Here is a 13697-nt window from a genome sequence, read left to right as displayed (position 1 = left end):
AACTTCCTGATATTTCTGGTAAGAGTTTAGGAATAGAAACAGATGATTAAAAAAAACTCAGTAACTTGGATTATGTGTGTCTTTCAGCCCTGAAGCATGTCGCTGTGGTAATACAGGGTATCCCCAAAGTCTCCATACAAAGGAAAAATTTTATAATGAATATTTTGTAAATAAAGGTACATTTAGCTACAATTTTCCATTTTCCCTATGTATGGCGACTTTTGGGACACCCTGTATTTCCAGTAATTTATCCCCTGTGATTGTTTCAGGAACAGCGTATTGACCAGAATATAACCGTTCCCATCTTTCTAAGTCAGTAATACAGAAGTGTTATTTCTTAAAGGCTTGCGATTTCATAGTCATAGATCAGCTGTAATTGACGAAATGAGTCAAGGTTCATCGTTTCCTTCTTCCTTCCTTTCTATTTTTCTTTGTTTCATTTTTGCTCTCTTTCTTTCCTTTCTATCTTTCTTTCTTCCTTTTTCTCTTTCTTTCCTTCATATAGAAGTTACAAAGAGAGCTTGAAGTCCTAGTTGCTCTCAGACACAGCCCTGTCTCTGTCTTGTGCTGTGGTTGGTGGGCAGGCTAATAGCTAATTATAAACTCTTCATCTGGTAAGGCTGGGCTGAGGACTCTGCATGGATTTGATCGGGTAAGTATCACAACCCTATGAAGTAGATAATATTTACACATCTTACATGGATGGGGGAAAATGAGGCTTAGAGGGGCTACACCTTGCCTCTGGTTAGGCAATTAACAAGCAGAGGAGTGGCTCCAACGCCCAGGCTGTCTATTCCAGAGCCTGTGCTCTAATCATTATGATATACTGTCTTCTCCATAGAAATGTATGTGGTAATGGAGAGAAAGGGATGGAAATCATGGCCAGAGGGTTTGAGTTGGGATCCCTGTCTTGGGCACTTCAACATCAACAGCTTTAGGGAAGAACAAATTCTAAACGAATAATCCTTCATCCAGGATTCTGTCAGGCCCACTAGGTGGTGACAGCTCCCATAACTAACCTTGAGAATTACTAAGACAATGGGGACTATCTGAGGGAGTAAAAGCACCCCATAAATGTGCTGACTAACACAAGAGAGAACAAGCAGCTTTAAAACCTTCTACATGATATATTAGTGTCATAATAATATAGCTCTTAAAGACCATCCATTGAAAACTGCATTTGCTCCGGGTGATGTGGGCAGGACCATGACAGAAAGAGAACTAGATGCTCCTCCTAAGTCCCAACTCAGTGCTCTTTTCTTAAAACAATGACTTTTCTTTATTATAAATAGGCCAATCTTTCATCATTTGGCCTTTAAATTCAGTCTGACATTTTTAAATTCAGTCTGACATTTTTATTGATAGATGGATGAAAACTTGAATTACTTTTGTAGCATACTATTTAAAATAATATCTCTAATCATCAGAGAAATGCAAATCAAAACCACAATGAGACATCACTTAACTCCAGTGAGAACGGCTTTTATCAAAAAGTCCCAAAACAACAAATGTTGGTGTGGATGCAGAGAGAGAGGAACACTCATACACTGCTGGCGGGACTGCAAACAAGTACAACCTCTATGGAAAATAGTATGACGACACCTCAAAGAACTAAAAGTAGAACTACCATTTGATCCAGCAGTCCCACTACTAGGTATTTATACAACAGAAAAAAAGAAATTCTATAAAAAAGAAACCTGCACTCAAATATTTATAACAGCACAATTCACAATTGCAAAGATGTGGAAACAACCCAAATGCCCATCGATACATGAGTGGATTAATAAAATGTAAAAAAAAATGGTGAACTAATACCTCTTGTGTTAACTTAGATGGAACTGGAGACCATTCTTCTAAGTGAAGTATCACAAGAATGGAAAAACAAACACACCACATGTACTCACCATTAAATTGGAACTAATCAATCAACATTTATGTGCACATATGGAAATAACATTCATTGGAAATGAAGCAGATGGGAGTGGGGAGGAAGGGATGGGTAAATTCATGCCTAATGGGTACAATGCACACTGTCTGGGTGATGGGCACACTTACAACTTTGACTCAAACAGTACAAAAGCAAATCATGTAACCAGAACATTTGTACCCCCCACAATATTCTGAAATTAAAAAAAGATAAAAAATTCTTCGACATAATTATTATTATTTTCTAGCAAATTATCTCAGGTTTGAATACTGCAATGCAAATTTGTACTCTATTTGCTATCATTGTTTATAAAAATATTTTAAAATAATATTTTCTAAAAATATATTTTATATATAAACTTATAATTGAACTTAAATCCTCAAAGTCAGTATTTAAGTCACTTGTTTGTAGTTCATTACACATTTTTTCTTTGTAATAGCTGGCGACTAGATTCTCAAGGTAGCCCACAAAAGTCTAGTAAATTCCTTACTGTGGCTCCAGTGTCTACATTTGCAATGGAAACAAGTTGAAAATGAATCCTGATGTAATGCTAGCAATAGAAAGTATTTAAAATACAAGGTAAAAGGATTGGACACATGAGTTTTCAAGTCCCTAAGACGGAGGAAGGTAATGGGTTAATATTAGGCTACATAGTTCTATGTCTAGGCACTAGGTGGCGCTACTGTACCAGAACAGCTTGGTTATTTGCCAAGTCAAGTGTGTAGATGAGGGATGTTCACCTGACTGTTCCTATTACAAATATTGAGGTTCCTTGTCTTTAATTTGCTTATTTATTTTGTCCTTTACCTGAAATTTTAGTTCCTAAAAATTATGACTAACAGAAATATTGATAGCTTGCAGCAGCAGGTCAGGCTTTAAGAGCTGGGGAGAGAAAGTATTCATAAATACAGTAGTGCTCATGGCTCAGAAATATGTGAATCTTGCCCCTCACTTCCGTATTTTGGTCTCTTGACTTCTCTGGGATGGCTTCATTTTTCTCATTTTTAAAAGGTGATAAGTAATAAGCAAATGTAATAGAGATTAATGAATAAAAAAAAAAAAAGACAGTATATGTTAAACCAGTGAGGGTGCTCTAACCCAAGGAAAGCCAGCTTGGGCCTTGCTTCTCCTGAGGTCAAACCCATGCCCTCAACTGGGTAGAATCTTCCGAGTGCTGTGTCTAAGGTACTCACCCCAATATCAGCAACTGCCCCTGGCTGGTAAGAAACACCTAAGCATATTCTCTTTGTTATCCATCATACTAAAACTTTAATTTTTAGTTCATCCTAAGTTCTTACTATCCTAAACTTCTGAGATACACTATTCTGTCTTCACAGAATACAAATATTAATATAAAATAACTACTTTTTAAAAAATTTCTAAAGAATAAGTTTCTCAAAAAGTTTTGGTACGAGACAAATTTACTTGATGTCAGCATATCTTTCTACAAGAAATGAACAGTAGGGAAATAGTCAAGCTGTTATTTAGAAGGGTTGTTAACTTTTCTAAATGGTGAGTTACTGGCACAACCAGTATTGATTTGAAAGAATTAATATCATTCCAATCTAAAAGAAGTGACAACCCATTTGACTAACAGACATTACTGTTTTTACTAGCTTCTAAATGGTCATTGCTATTAGTGCATTTTCTTCAGTAATGAGACTGCTGTACATGTTTTTAGTATTGCTGGAGAGGGATTAATAAAAATCAGCACACTTGCATTTTTTTTTTCAATAACAGGATGAACACCAAAGAAAAATGGCCAGTAGCAATTTGCATCTTAATTCAGCTCTTCAGAGGATCAGTTAATCTATGATGATTTAAGGGTCACTGGATCCCTTAGTATCCTAGATTTGAGTTTTTCTTCTCCCTGTTCTCTATTCAGTTATAAAATTCTTCAATAAAAGGCCAGAGCAATGATTTTAGTGGCTGTAATATGTGAATGTAGACAAAAATGCACAAATGAGTGAAATGACTAAAGTGACTTGCAACTACTCTTCATTTAACGTATTTGACACCAACTCACTGACTTGGTGATGAGAAAACAATGCGGGTGCTCAGTCTTCGTAGAGGCTAAAATACATAGAGAAGTTGGCCAGGAGTGTGTGTTTCTCTCTCGTCCTCTGCCTACAGGGAGGGCAAAGAAACTCTTCAGGACAGAGGAACTGTGGACTTGCTTGGCCTTCAATGTTACCATAGAAAAAAAATCACAAGAAGATGCCCAAGAGACACAGTAGAACACAGTAGAAGTTACTGAAGCATCAACTCAAAGGTTCATTTTGTTGTGCACATGCCGTGCGGCAGCTGAGAGAGTTATACTGGGGTGATATTCACAATATGTAACAACCAGTCCCACTCAGAAACTGAACTCAGAACAGTTGCTGAGTGTAGGGCTGAGCCAGGGCCTGAAGACCCCTTCTGTGCCATGAATCACCCCTTTCGCTACTTCAGTGTTGGAGGGAGGGAGGCTGCCAGGGTGGCAGGTGCACCCCGGAGGCCGCGTAGCAGTGTTTCAGTATTTTAACTGCTAGTACAGCTGGACTGTGCGGACTGGCCAAGTGGACGGGCTTATGGAAACCTTTCATCCCACTACACAGGAATACCAGATGTCCCTATTCCTCTGAGATATTTAATAGACTGCTATGCCAAACTCTAAGGGGAAAAAAGTCTTTAATTTATAGGTGGAAAGATTATGGCTGAAGGTAAAAGAGCTAATAATAACTCAATTTTCAGAAAAATCTTTTCTCATTTAATGAATGTGCTTTCAGATCACAGGATGAAGACCCACAATTTCTGAGAAGTCACATATTTACATGGAGAAAATAGCTAGGACGTCAATATGGGATACCCCGACAGCAGTCAGTGGTAAGTGGGCCCTTTGGGCTAAGCTGTTTGTGGGTGGCTTATCTGTATTTAAAAAGAACAAAGAGAAAAACATCCTCATCTGAGTTATCAGGTCCACACCCCTTGTGCTGTGTTTTGCATCCAGTGAATGTTGTCTGTTCCAGAACGTAGGATGGAGGATGATGATGGGTGACATGGAAGAGGACTCTAATGTCGACTCACTGATCCTCTGCCCAAATTCTGGGATAAGAGTGTTCATTTTATTTAACAACTATGTGTCACCAGGATTCAGTCAGCCTTTTATCTCATACTGTATATTACACACACACACACACACACACATACACACACACTTAAACATGCATGCAGGCCATACAACAAGATAAAGCCAAAAGGAGACAATAATGATGATTAATGTAAACCTTTTTTCTTCAAAGGAGTCTAATTTAGGACAAGACCTCTCCTTGAACAATGCGCAGAATTTATATTTTCTTATAGAACTAAAAATCAGACACATTAGAGCCCTTTAAACTTTTTAAATTTAAATTCTGGAAACTCTTTAAATTGTTTGTCATTGAAAGGCAAAAGAAGTCCCAGTTTCAAAAACTATTTTAAGGTATATTATGCTTCCAGCTATTCAAACCACATTTCTTACTGAGTAGACACACCTACAGGGCATACCTTGAGATTTCTGGTCGTGTTCCTGCAAGTAGATAAACCAGATTTTATCTCTGAATGAGCTGGGAGACGAAGGCAGCATCTACCAGCTATCCACCTTCCTCCAGCAAACCACTGGTGGTGGCAGGGCCACCTTAACCCTACGTAACAGTATCTGGGCTCTCTGGGCAAAAACCAGTTCACCTGGCTCTTGGTACTTGCCAGTGATGCAGGCATAGTTTGGCTATGGTCCCTGTTTGGCTGTGGAACGAGAAGCAGCAGACTGAATTTGGGGAGCTTTTCATCTGCCCCTTATTTCTGCAGGGCAGAACGCCGTCATCAGTGAATGAGTATGCAAGGCTTGTTGTGGCAGCAGTAGATTAAGGAGAATGGGAAAGAAACAAACAATGCCGTTTGTCTTTCTCTCCGGATAAAATAATAATGAGAGAAAAAAAATGATGGATTCGGAAAGTAATCATATTTACAATGATATTATGGGCAACCCTCGTAATTGCCTTGCCACATCCTATTTCTTGCTTCTATTTGAAGACCTCTGGGTTTGTTAGAATAAAATCATAATTGTATTTTCAATTTGCTGCTCTATCTATTCTATTGCCAGGATTTTATACGCTAGAGTGCTTTTGTCAAATGGAAGTCGGGCCAGAGATAATTCATCACAAGGATGGCTCTTTCGTACTTGCACCTGTTTCCATCAATGGACTCCAGGTGTGCACGTTGCAGATTTGTCTGTTCTCCCCAGTAACATGCTCAGGACAAGGCTGATGGAGGATGTTGCCAATTCTAGTTTCCACAGGGACAAGAAATGGAACCATCCAGCCTTTAGAACATAGTGATTTTACATTTGAACCTGAAGCTCAAGGTTTTGGAATCCATAACTCGTGGTTCTAACCTTTCTTTCCAAGCCAGGGGAGCTGCCCTTTATTAGCAGAAGAGATCATTTCACTCCTTTATCTCCCGGGGCCTTTTCTAGGTGAGTCACCCTTGAAGCAGGCCTCTCGTGGAGAAGAGCTTGCTTACCAGTGGACTTACCTGGGTCTTTGTAGATACTGAGCACGCCCTTGAAGTAATGAGGTAAAAATCTTTCCAGTAAAAGCAGCACATCTTCCAACTCTTCGAGAATCCCCACGAGCAGGAAGTTTTCATTCACGTTCAGCTTTGCTCTTTCAAGGGCCCACTCACCAGGCTCCCTTTATGGATATAAAAATTATTTTTAAATCAAAGATCCAGTTTCGAAATGCAGCAACATCACACTGAAAGTTCATCCCTTCTACCCTGCTCCCTATTTGCATAAGTCCAAATCCTGTTTCCTTCAAGGAACAGCCTGGATGCAGCCCTATTCAGGTCCCTTTCCGTCTTTCCAGCTGGTGTGCCCTGCCCTGCTCAATGTCCCCACCTCTGTCACTTTCATCTGTGCATAAAGTCCAGCCCAGGGCCTGGAACGTAGGGGGCCCCGCCTAAGCGTTTGTGGGAAGATGGATACAGGCACAGGCAGTGAGGCCCTAACACACACTCATCAAGGGGGATTAGAATGCTTTTTAATAGGAGGACCACACTGAACCGATTAAATCAAGTCAGACATTTTGAAGCACGAATTTACCGACATAGATTTATGTAGAAATCAAAATTGGTGTCAGGTCACACCTGCTAATCAACTTATGTTGTAAAAGAGTTTAGAGAGAAATCTCTGTTTTGTTTTGTTTTAAATCACAGAGAGAAAAGAGCCTAATCTCATTTGTGAGCCAGATCTCTGAACCGACACTTACATAAGTGAGAGGAAGCCAGGGGTTGGGCTGGGCCTGGCTGTCATTGCCATCTGGGGACGTTGGGCAAGCCAGGATTCTCTTTTGACAAATGGTAATAACAGCGCTTATCGAGCTCAAAGCACTGTTGTGAAGGTTGAACAAAGCGACACTTTGAAAGAGTTTTGAAGATCATTGTGTGTGTGTCAAGACAAGGCGTCATGAGTAATCTCTCCCAGATTAGGAAATATACAATTTTAAAAAATATTTCAGGGAGAAAAATTATGTTTCTTGGAACAAATGTCTTCATCGTGATCAGAAAGTGAGTCATCTGGCCCCAGATCTTCCCAGTGTCTGAAGCATTAAATATGAACCAGGAGGTATTTATTATTAGGGCAAGGGTCAGTTGTGAGGGGGGGCGGAGGCCACCTAAACTCAGGAAGTTGATGATGAAGCAGAAAACTGACACTCCTAGTCCCAGAACTTGGACCATAGGCAAACTCTTGTGTTATGGTTAACTGAACACAACAGCAACATCAACAACAACAACTGAGTGGAAATCACAGCGTAAGCAGAAGTGCAACGAAGGCCTTGCAGTTTGGAAGCAGCAGGCTCCTTTGGCCTCTTCAGAAACACATGGATCCTTTAATCAATGTTTCCTTTGGGCCATAAAGTCACTTCTGGTAACAGGGTTTATTTTCCACCAAGCAAAGAAAAGCCTTCATGTGGCTACCGTTCTTCGCGAGGCTTTGTCATTTGTCTAGTATCTCAACTGCAGCTACACCAGACTCTCCGGGAAAGGTGGCCACATAGGCTGTGCCCCGGCTCAGAGACTGGGTGAGGTTGGGCTGCTTAGCAAGTACCCAGGGATGCTGGTGCAGGACAGGACGTGGGCACACCACACCCTGAGGGCCCTGACTATCTGAGTATGTCACTTGCTAAAGAAGGTCATGCATGGAAGAAAGGTTGACAGGTGATCGCTAGAAAGCACCTTCCTCTTTGTCGACTAAGGATGTCTCATGAGAGAGATATTATGGAATTGTGGGTGTGAACTTCCAGTGGTTCAGGCCCAAGGAGACATGCCACCAGGGCAGGGATGGTGCTGGTTAAGTACAGACACCAAGGAGGAGCAGGCTGGGCATGTGGCCCTGGTCTACACCATCTCTTGGCGCTGCAGTGACAGCTGTTTTAGGTATAAACAAGGGTTTGGTTCCAGTCACACAGCTTTATAGAGTGGTCCCCTGAGGGCTCTGTCAGACCCTGATTTTTAAATTTCATTATTTATAAAATATTTGGAGTCTCAAACGGTATCTTTAAAGATTAATAGCACATATAAGCTGAATTCCAGAAGGCTGAGAGACCAGGGATACAGAAGATTCCCACGGTGCCAGTCTGGTGGGTTTCCGCTCTCGCGCACGCGCACAAGCCATGAACCTGTTGTAGTCTTTACCTGCATCTGGGATGCTGTCCACAAAAATACGGAATGATGTAAAATAACCTGGGGTTGGAACACTCGGGATAGTTTTCGAGAATACACTCATTGATGTCCTGGAAGAGAAAGCACAGCGGTGAGATGTCGCGTCGTCTCTCCAGTGCTCTGTCCAGTGTCACGATGTATGTCACACAGTTTAACGTTAACGCCTAAGTGACGTGGGCAAGCCTTGAGAAGACGTAGAGGACTCATAGATTTCATGAGAACACTTTCCTTTTGCCCCCCAACATCCCGTCCCACTGGCCAGGCACACATCTGGCCGGGCCGCTTCAGAGAGTGATTGCTTTGCTGAGTCAACTGCACCTCTGCACTTCCTGGTGGCTCGAAGACTTTAGCTGGGTCCCAAGCCTCTTTAGAGCAGTTGTACCCGTTGTGTTTTGTGGTGGCCCCGGCAGTTGCCAGCTAACTGGTAGGTATAGAGTTGGCACTCAGCAAATGTTTGTTGATTGAATTCAGTATGCCTTCATTTTTAACTAATTCTGACTTAATCAGACACCTGTATGGCCCACCCTGTAGAAACGTGTTTTCCTGTGTATCCATGTGTCCAACAAACAACTAAGTATCTACAATATTCTCATAAAGGGTTTGTACATTTTAGAGGGGCTGTAAAATCATTTCTAGTGTTATGTGAGGTTACAAAGTGACAGGGTGTTTATATACAGACATCCTTTCACTTTTAAAGGCAACAGCTGCAGCTCCCACATTTTCTATTTCCCTTATGTGAGGTTAAAAACATGGTGTTTCTGTTAGCATTGCATGAGCTGGAAATGGCTTGATGGGGTGAGGAGAGGTCTCAAAACCAACTTTTATCGTTGGATACCCTCGATAAGACATGCCTGGTCTCAGGTATTTCTAAGGAGAAAAGATAACCCAATTTACGAACAAACCAAATGGCTGTGGGATGATTTTTCCAGGGACAATATCATCAGCAAGGCAGGTTAAGAGTGGGCGTAACTCCCAAACATGGTGATGGACTGAGATTATGTGTTGGTCGAAGCCACTGTATGATGGAAGTAGGTGGTTAGCTATTAAAAATTTTTTAGTTTGAGTTGGGAACAGGAAAAATATAAGTTACACTTTTTTAAAATAACAATCTTTTCTTTTAACAACAATCCGCTCATATTCTTTGGCTTATATACTAGTTAAAGAAATTATTCAATTACAGCAAGAAATTCAACTGAAATAAACAGAGTCGGCAACAAATACACTCGAATGTACTCAATCACCTGAGTGTACAGTGGGCAGCAGAGATGCACCGTGTATTTCCAGACAGGAATATGTGACAAGCAGACAGAGTGTGGTGGATCCAGCCCACCCAGCCCTGTGGTTAAGAGTGTCTCGTGGTGGATGAAAACCCATTAAAAACGCATGATGTTAGACCCAAAATACCTTTCTAAGAAGAACCTGACACAGAGAGATGTATGATAGGGATATTCATTGCTGCAAGATTTATTACAACAAAATATGGCAGAACTTAAAAGTTCATTAACGGGGATTGGTTTACAGAGAAGCTCTGGTTCGTTCGTGCAGTGCAATACTGGGTACCTGCAAAGGATAAGGAGCATCTCTAAGTGTCATCCTGAAAAGTGTCGTTGATCAATTTCCAAATGCAAACAAGTAGACTACAGGACAATATGAATATGTAGGCTAATATAAAAATAAATATACGTTTTTATAAACTCTACAATATCTGGAAGGATGCACACCAAACTATATTATGAAAAGTGCTTATTTCTGGTGGCAGGCATAAAGGAAGATGGGAATACACTGAACTTTTACTTTATTCATTTTTGAAATGTTAGCTTTATTACAATGAATGCGGTTTACTTTCTTCATGGGAAAACTATAAGGAAATGTACACATTGTGATACAAAACCAAAGCCTGTGTGGGAGGGTGACTAGCTTCTGAGTCCCCCTCCTCCCTCACACTCACACTGTGTCCTCTGGTAGTCCGCCTCCTTCCAGGGACCGGAGCCTTTGGTCCCAGGGACCCCGTAACCCAGTGCCCCCCACCCCCCCGCAGCAGCAGTTAGCGGGAAGGAGCCAGGAGCTGGGTGAGAAGCAGAGTGCTGGGCTACTCTGGCCAGGGCAGTGTCTGTCTGCTGAGGTCACGCACTGAAGGGCGCAGTAAAGTGATGGTGCTGGGACACAGGCATCCCGTGATCTGTCACACACGCAGCCAGCCCCCCAGAGTTCTGCATTAACAGGAGGGGCAGGGGAGCAAAGACTGCCAGAGCCCCCCACAGAGATTCTTGCAGCACCTGCTGCTTCTCTGGAGTTGGCTTTGCACAAGCCCTTGCACCCTTGTTTGTTCAGGGTGTAGGTCCATGAGAGCACAGACTGTTCACTGCATCTCTGGCGCTTAGCACCCTGCCTGGAAAAAGCAGGGGTGCAATAAATATTGAATGAATGAGTGGATAAATGGCAGAAGGAGAGAGCCAAGACACACAGCCCCGGGAGCAAGACAGGAAGCAGACGCCTCTTCCTCCTGCTGACCCTGCCTTGATTCCATCCCCAGCAACTCTGGCCGGAGGCTCGCAGGAGTGGGCAGAGGACATGGGCTGGTTGGTGAGGGGGAGGGCTGACGAGGCGCTAAGGCCTAAGAAGGCCACTTTTTTTTTTTTATTGGAATCTGCAAATAACCTCACAAGGTCAGTTTATGGGAAGACATAAATTCCTAGTTTAAAAAGTACAGTTAACAATTCTTTTCTTAGACCAAGGCAGATCCCAGGGGATTTCAGAGTTCCATTTGAGCCCATTAGGTTGATGAATGGTGTTCATCACAAGCCATGCTATGGAAATGCTAGCGGACGACATAAATAAAGGATGACTGGGCCGGAAGATCCAGCGGAAGCAGAAACGAGCTGTGAGGCCCCAGGCATTGAGCCGCCAGCTGCTTAGCCACGGCCACAGTGAACAGGGGCCTTCAGGAAACTGCTCCTGGCCACGCACACAGTCTACTCCTACTGGGGCCGGGACCTTCAGCAAGTGACATTTCAGCTTCCTGGGAAACTTAATGGGACAAGTCTCAACACAGCTGCATTTACACTGTCCTGTTCTGACAGGTGCCTTTCAGCCTAAGGGGACCCTTGAGTTCCCCCGGTGGTAATGATTTCATCTTTTGGTGTAAGGCTTCATTATCCCGTGTTGTTTTACAATCACCTTTAAGACCAAAGTTCTCTTAGAACATATATTTTTTAAAATGCTTATGCAACTTCATTGTTTTCCTTCCATGTAGTGCATCTAACGTAAGTTTGCTTTAAAAAAAATACTTTAGTACTTATTTCAAACTTTCTCTAAGATCGTCATCACAGCAATGCCCTTAGCCAAGCCAACCTGCTTGCCAGCATTTGATCTACGACTTGCTCATCTGGTCCCTGGATCTTGGCCTCTACCATGTGCACCTCCGCAATGCCCACACTGCTCGGATTCTCACAGTAGTAGGGAAGTGAGACAGACTCTCTGAGCGAGGATTCCAGATAACTATGAAATCCTTTTACTTGCCAATATTACAAAAAAACAGTCCATTTGTGTTGAAATGTATTCTAAACTGTACTATTTTAAAAAGCATCCCTTTAGCCCCTCTAGGTTTTCTTTGTGGTCTTGTCCTCTTCTGTTTGGATCTTGGATCTTATAGTAAAATTATCTTTTATTGACTTGCTCTCGTATCGTTTTCACAGGATGAACTATGATGAGTGACACTCACCTTTGAGTTCTAAAGGGCCTGCTGGGCTCATAGGAAGCCCCAGTCACTGCAGCCAGTTCCTGGGGGGCCTTCTGGAGTCCTCCCTCACCCTCTCCACGCCCACTCAATGCCTGCCTGCAACCTGACCCCACGCGGTTCCTGACCCACCTCTCCTACCCACTCCACACCACAGCCCCTCCTTGCCCCACAGGTTGGTCACAGCGGCTCCAACCTCTTCCTTCCACCTCTGCTCCCTGAGTGCAACCTCCTCATGGCTGCCCCAGTAACTTATCTGAAAGGCAAATTCATCCATGTCACTCCCTGTTCAAACACCTTGGGGGACTCTCACTGACAATGCAGCAAGAATAACAACCAGGTGGGGCACTTAATTAAAAAATGTGAACTCCCCGGCCCTACTTCCAGGACATCTTATGTGCAAGGCCAGGAATCTGCATTTTAAAGGAGAACCCCTGGCGATTCTGAGGAGATGGTCATTCTTCATGAGCCGTCTGTGCAGTAGGTAACTTCGTGCCTTTGCTCTTCCTCTCCCTTGCCTGGAATTTCCTTCTGCCTCCTCACCTGGTCCCAGTAGCAGGCCCAGGTTCCTGGTGGGAAGAGTTAGCACACTCCAGCCACCAGGCTCGGGGGCACTCAGGTCCAGGAAGAGGAGGCAGCTTTGACCATGGGCTCCCTTCCTTGCTGGCCCATCCAGCGGGTGGGGTCCCGGGGACAAGAGCTCTGGTGGCCAGCACCACACACTCTCTTCACCATTGGCTGGAACCCCAAATGTCTTCAGGAGGGGTGTCCTGCCCCGAGCCTCATCTACCAGCCTGGACATGGTACTCTGAAGCAGTCTGAGTCCTTAGGCCTGGATCCCAGGGTTCTGTTAGAAGTGAACAGACATCATAATGGTGCCCACAAAAGGACTTCCAAGCTGGACCGAGTGCCACTTGGCATCCCAAAAGGATCTTCCCACCGCGCCTGGCAGGGGCCCCTCCACGTATCAGTGCTTGTTTCACCCACATTGGGGCTTGCTCCAGAGATCAGGCCCTGCATCCTGCACTGGGGTCCTGGACGCTCCCTGCCCCTCCCCGCCAGGGCGGACCTTCACCAGCCCGGGCCTCCTCCTCCTCCCTGTGGATTGTCAGGTCCCTACAGGCCTCTCGCCTGCTTCTGCCTCGGACACGAAACTGCTTCTTTATTCCTCTGCAGACCAAGAACTTGACAATTGCCTCCTCTCTTCGATGTCTAGTTATAATTTTGGAAAGGGTGGAAGAATTGAAATGCTAAATGAAGTTAATTTTATCACAAAAGGTGCATAAAATATGAATA

General features: G+C 43.3%; 1 protein-coding gene across 1 annotated transcript in view; it reads right to left on the bottom strand.

The window, feature by feature from the left end:
* Positions 1-13697, bottom strand: part of UST (uronyl 2-sulfotransferase) — a 280136-nt gene that overhangs the window by 41433 nt on the left and 225006 nt on the right. The window contains exons 6-7 of the mRNA XM_069488442.1: positions 8639-8736; positions 6479-6636 (exon numbers count right to left, since the gene is read on the bottom strand). Of these exons, the coding sequence (XP_069344543.1) occupies positions 6479-6636; positions 8639-8736 (256 nt within the window). The remainder of the gene's footprint in view (positions 1-6478; positions 6637-8638; positions 8737-13697) is intronic.

This window comes from Eulemur rufifrons, chromosome 15, assembly GCF_041146395.1.
Source record: "Eulemur rufifrons isolate Redbay chromosome 15, OSU_ERuf_1, whole genome shotgun sequence".
NCBI lineage: Eukaryota > Metazoa > Chordata > Mammalia > Primates > Lemuridae > Eulemur > Eulemur rufifrons.
The sequence above is the reverse complement of the archived record's forward strand: the minus strand, read 5'-3'. Positions and strand labels throughout refer to the sequence as shown.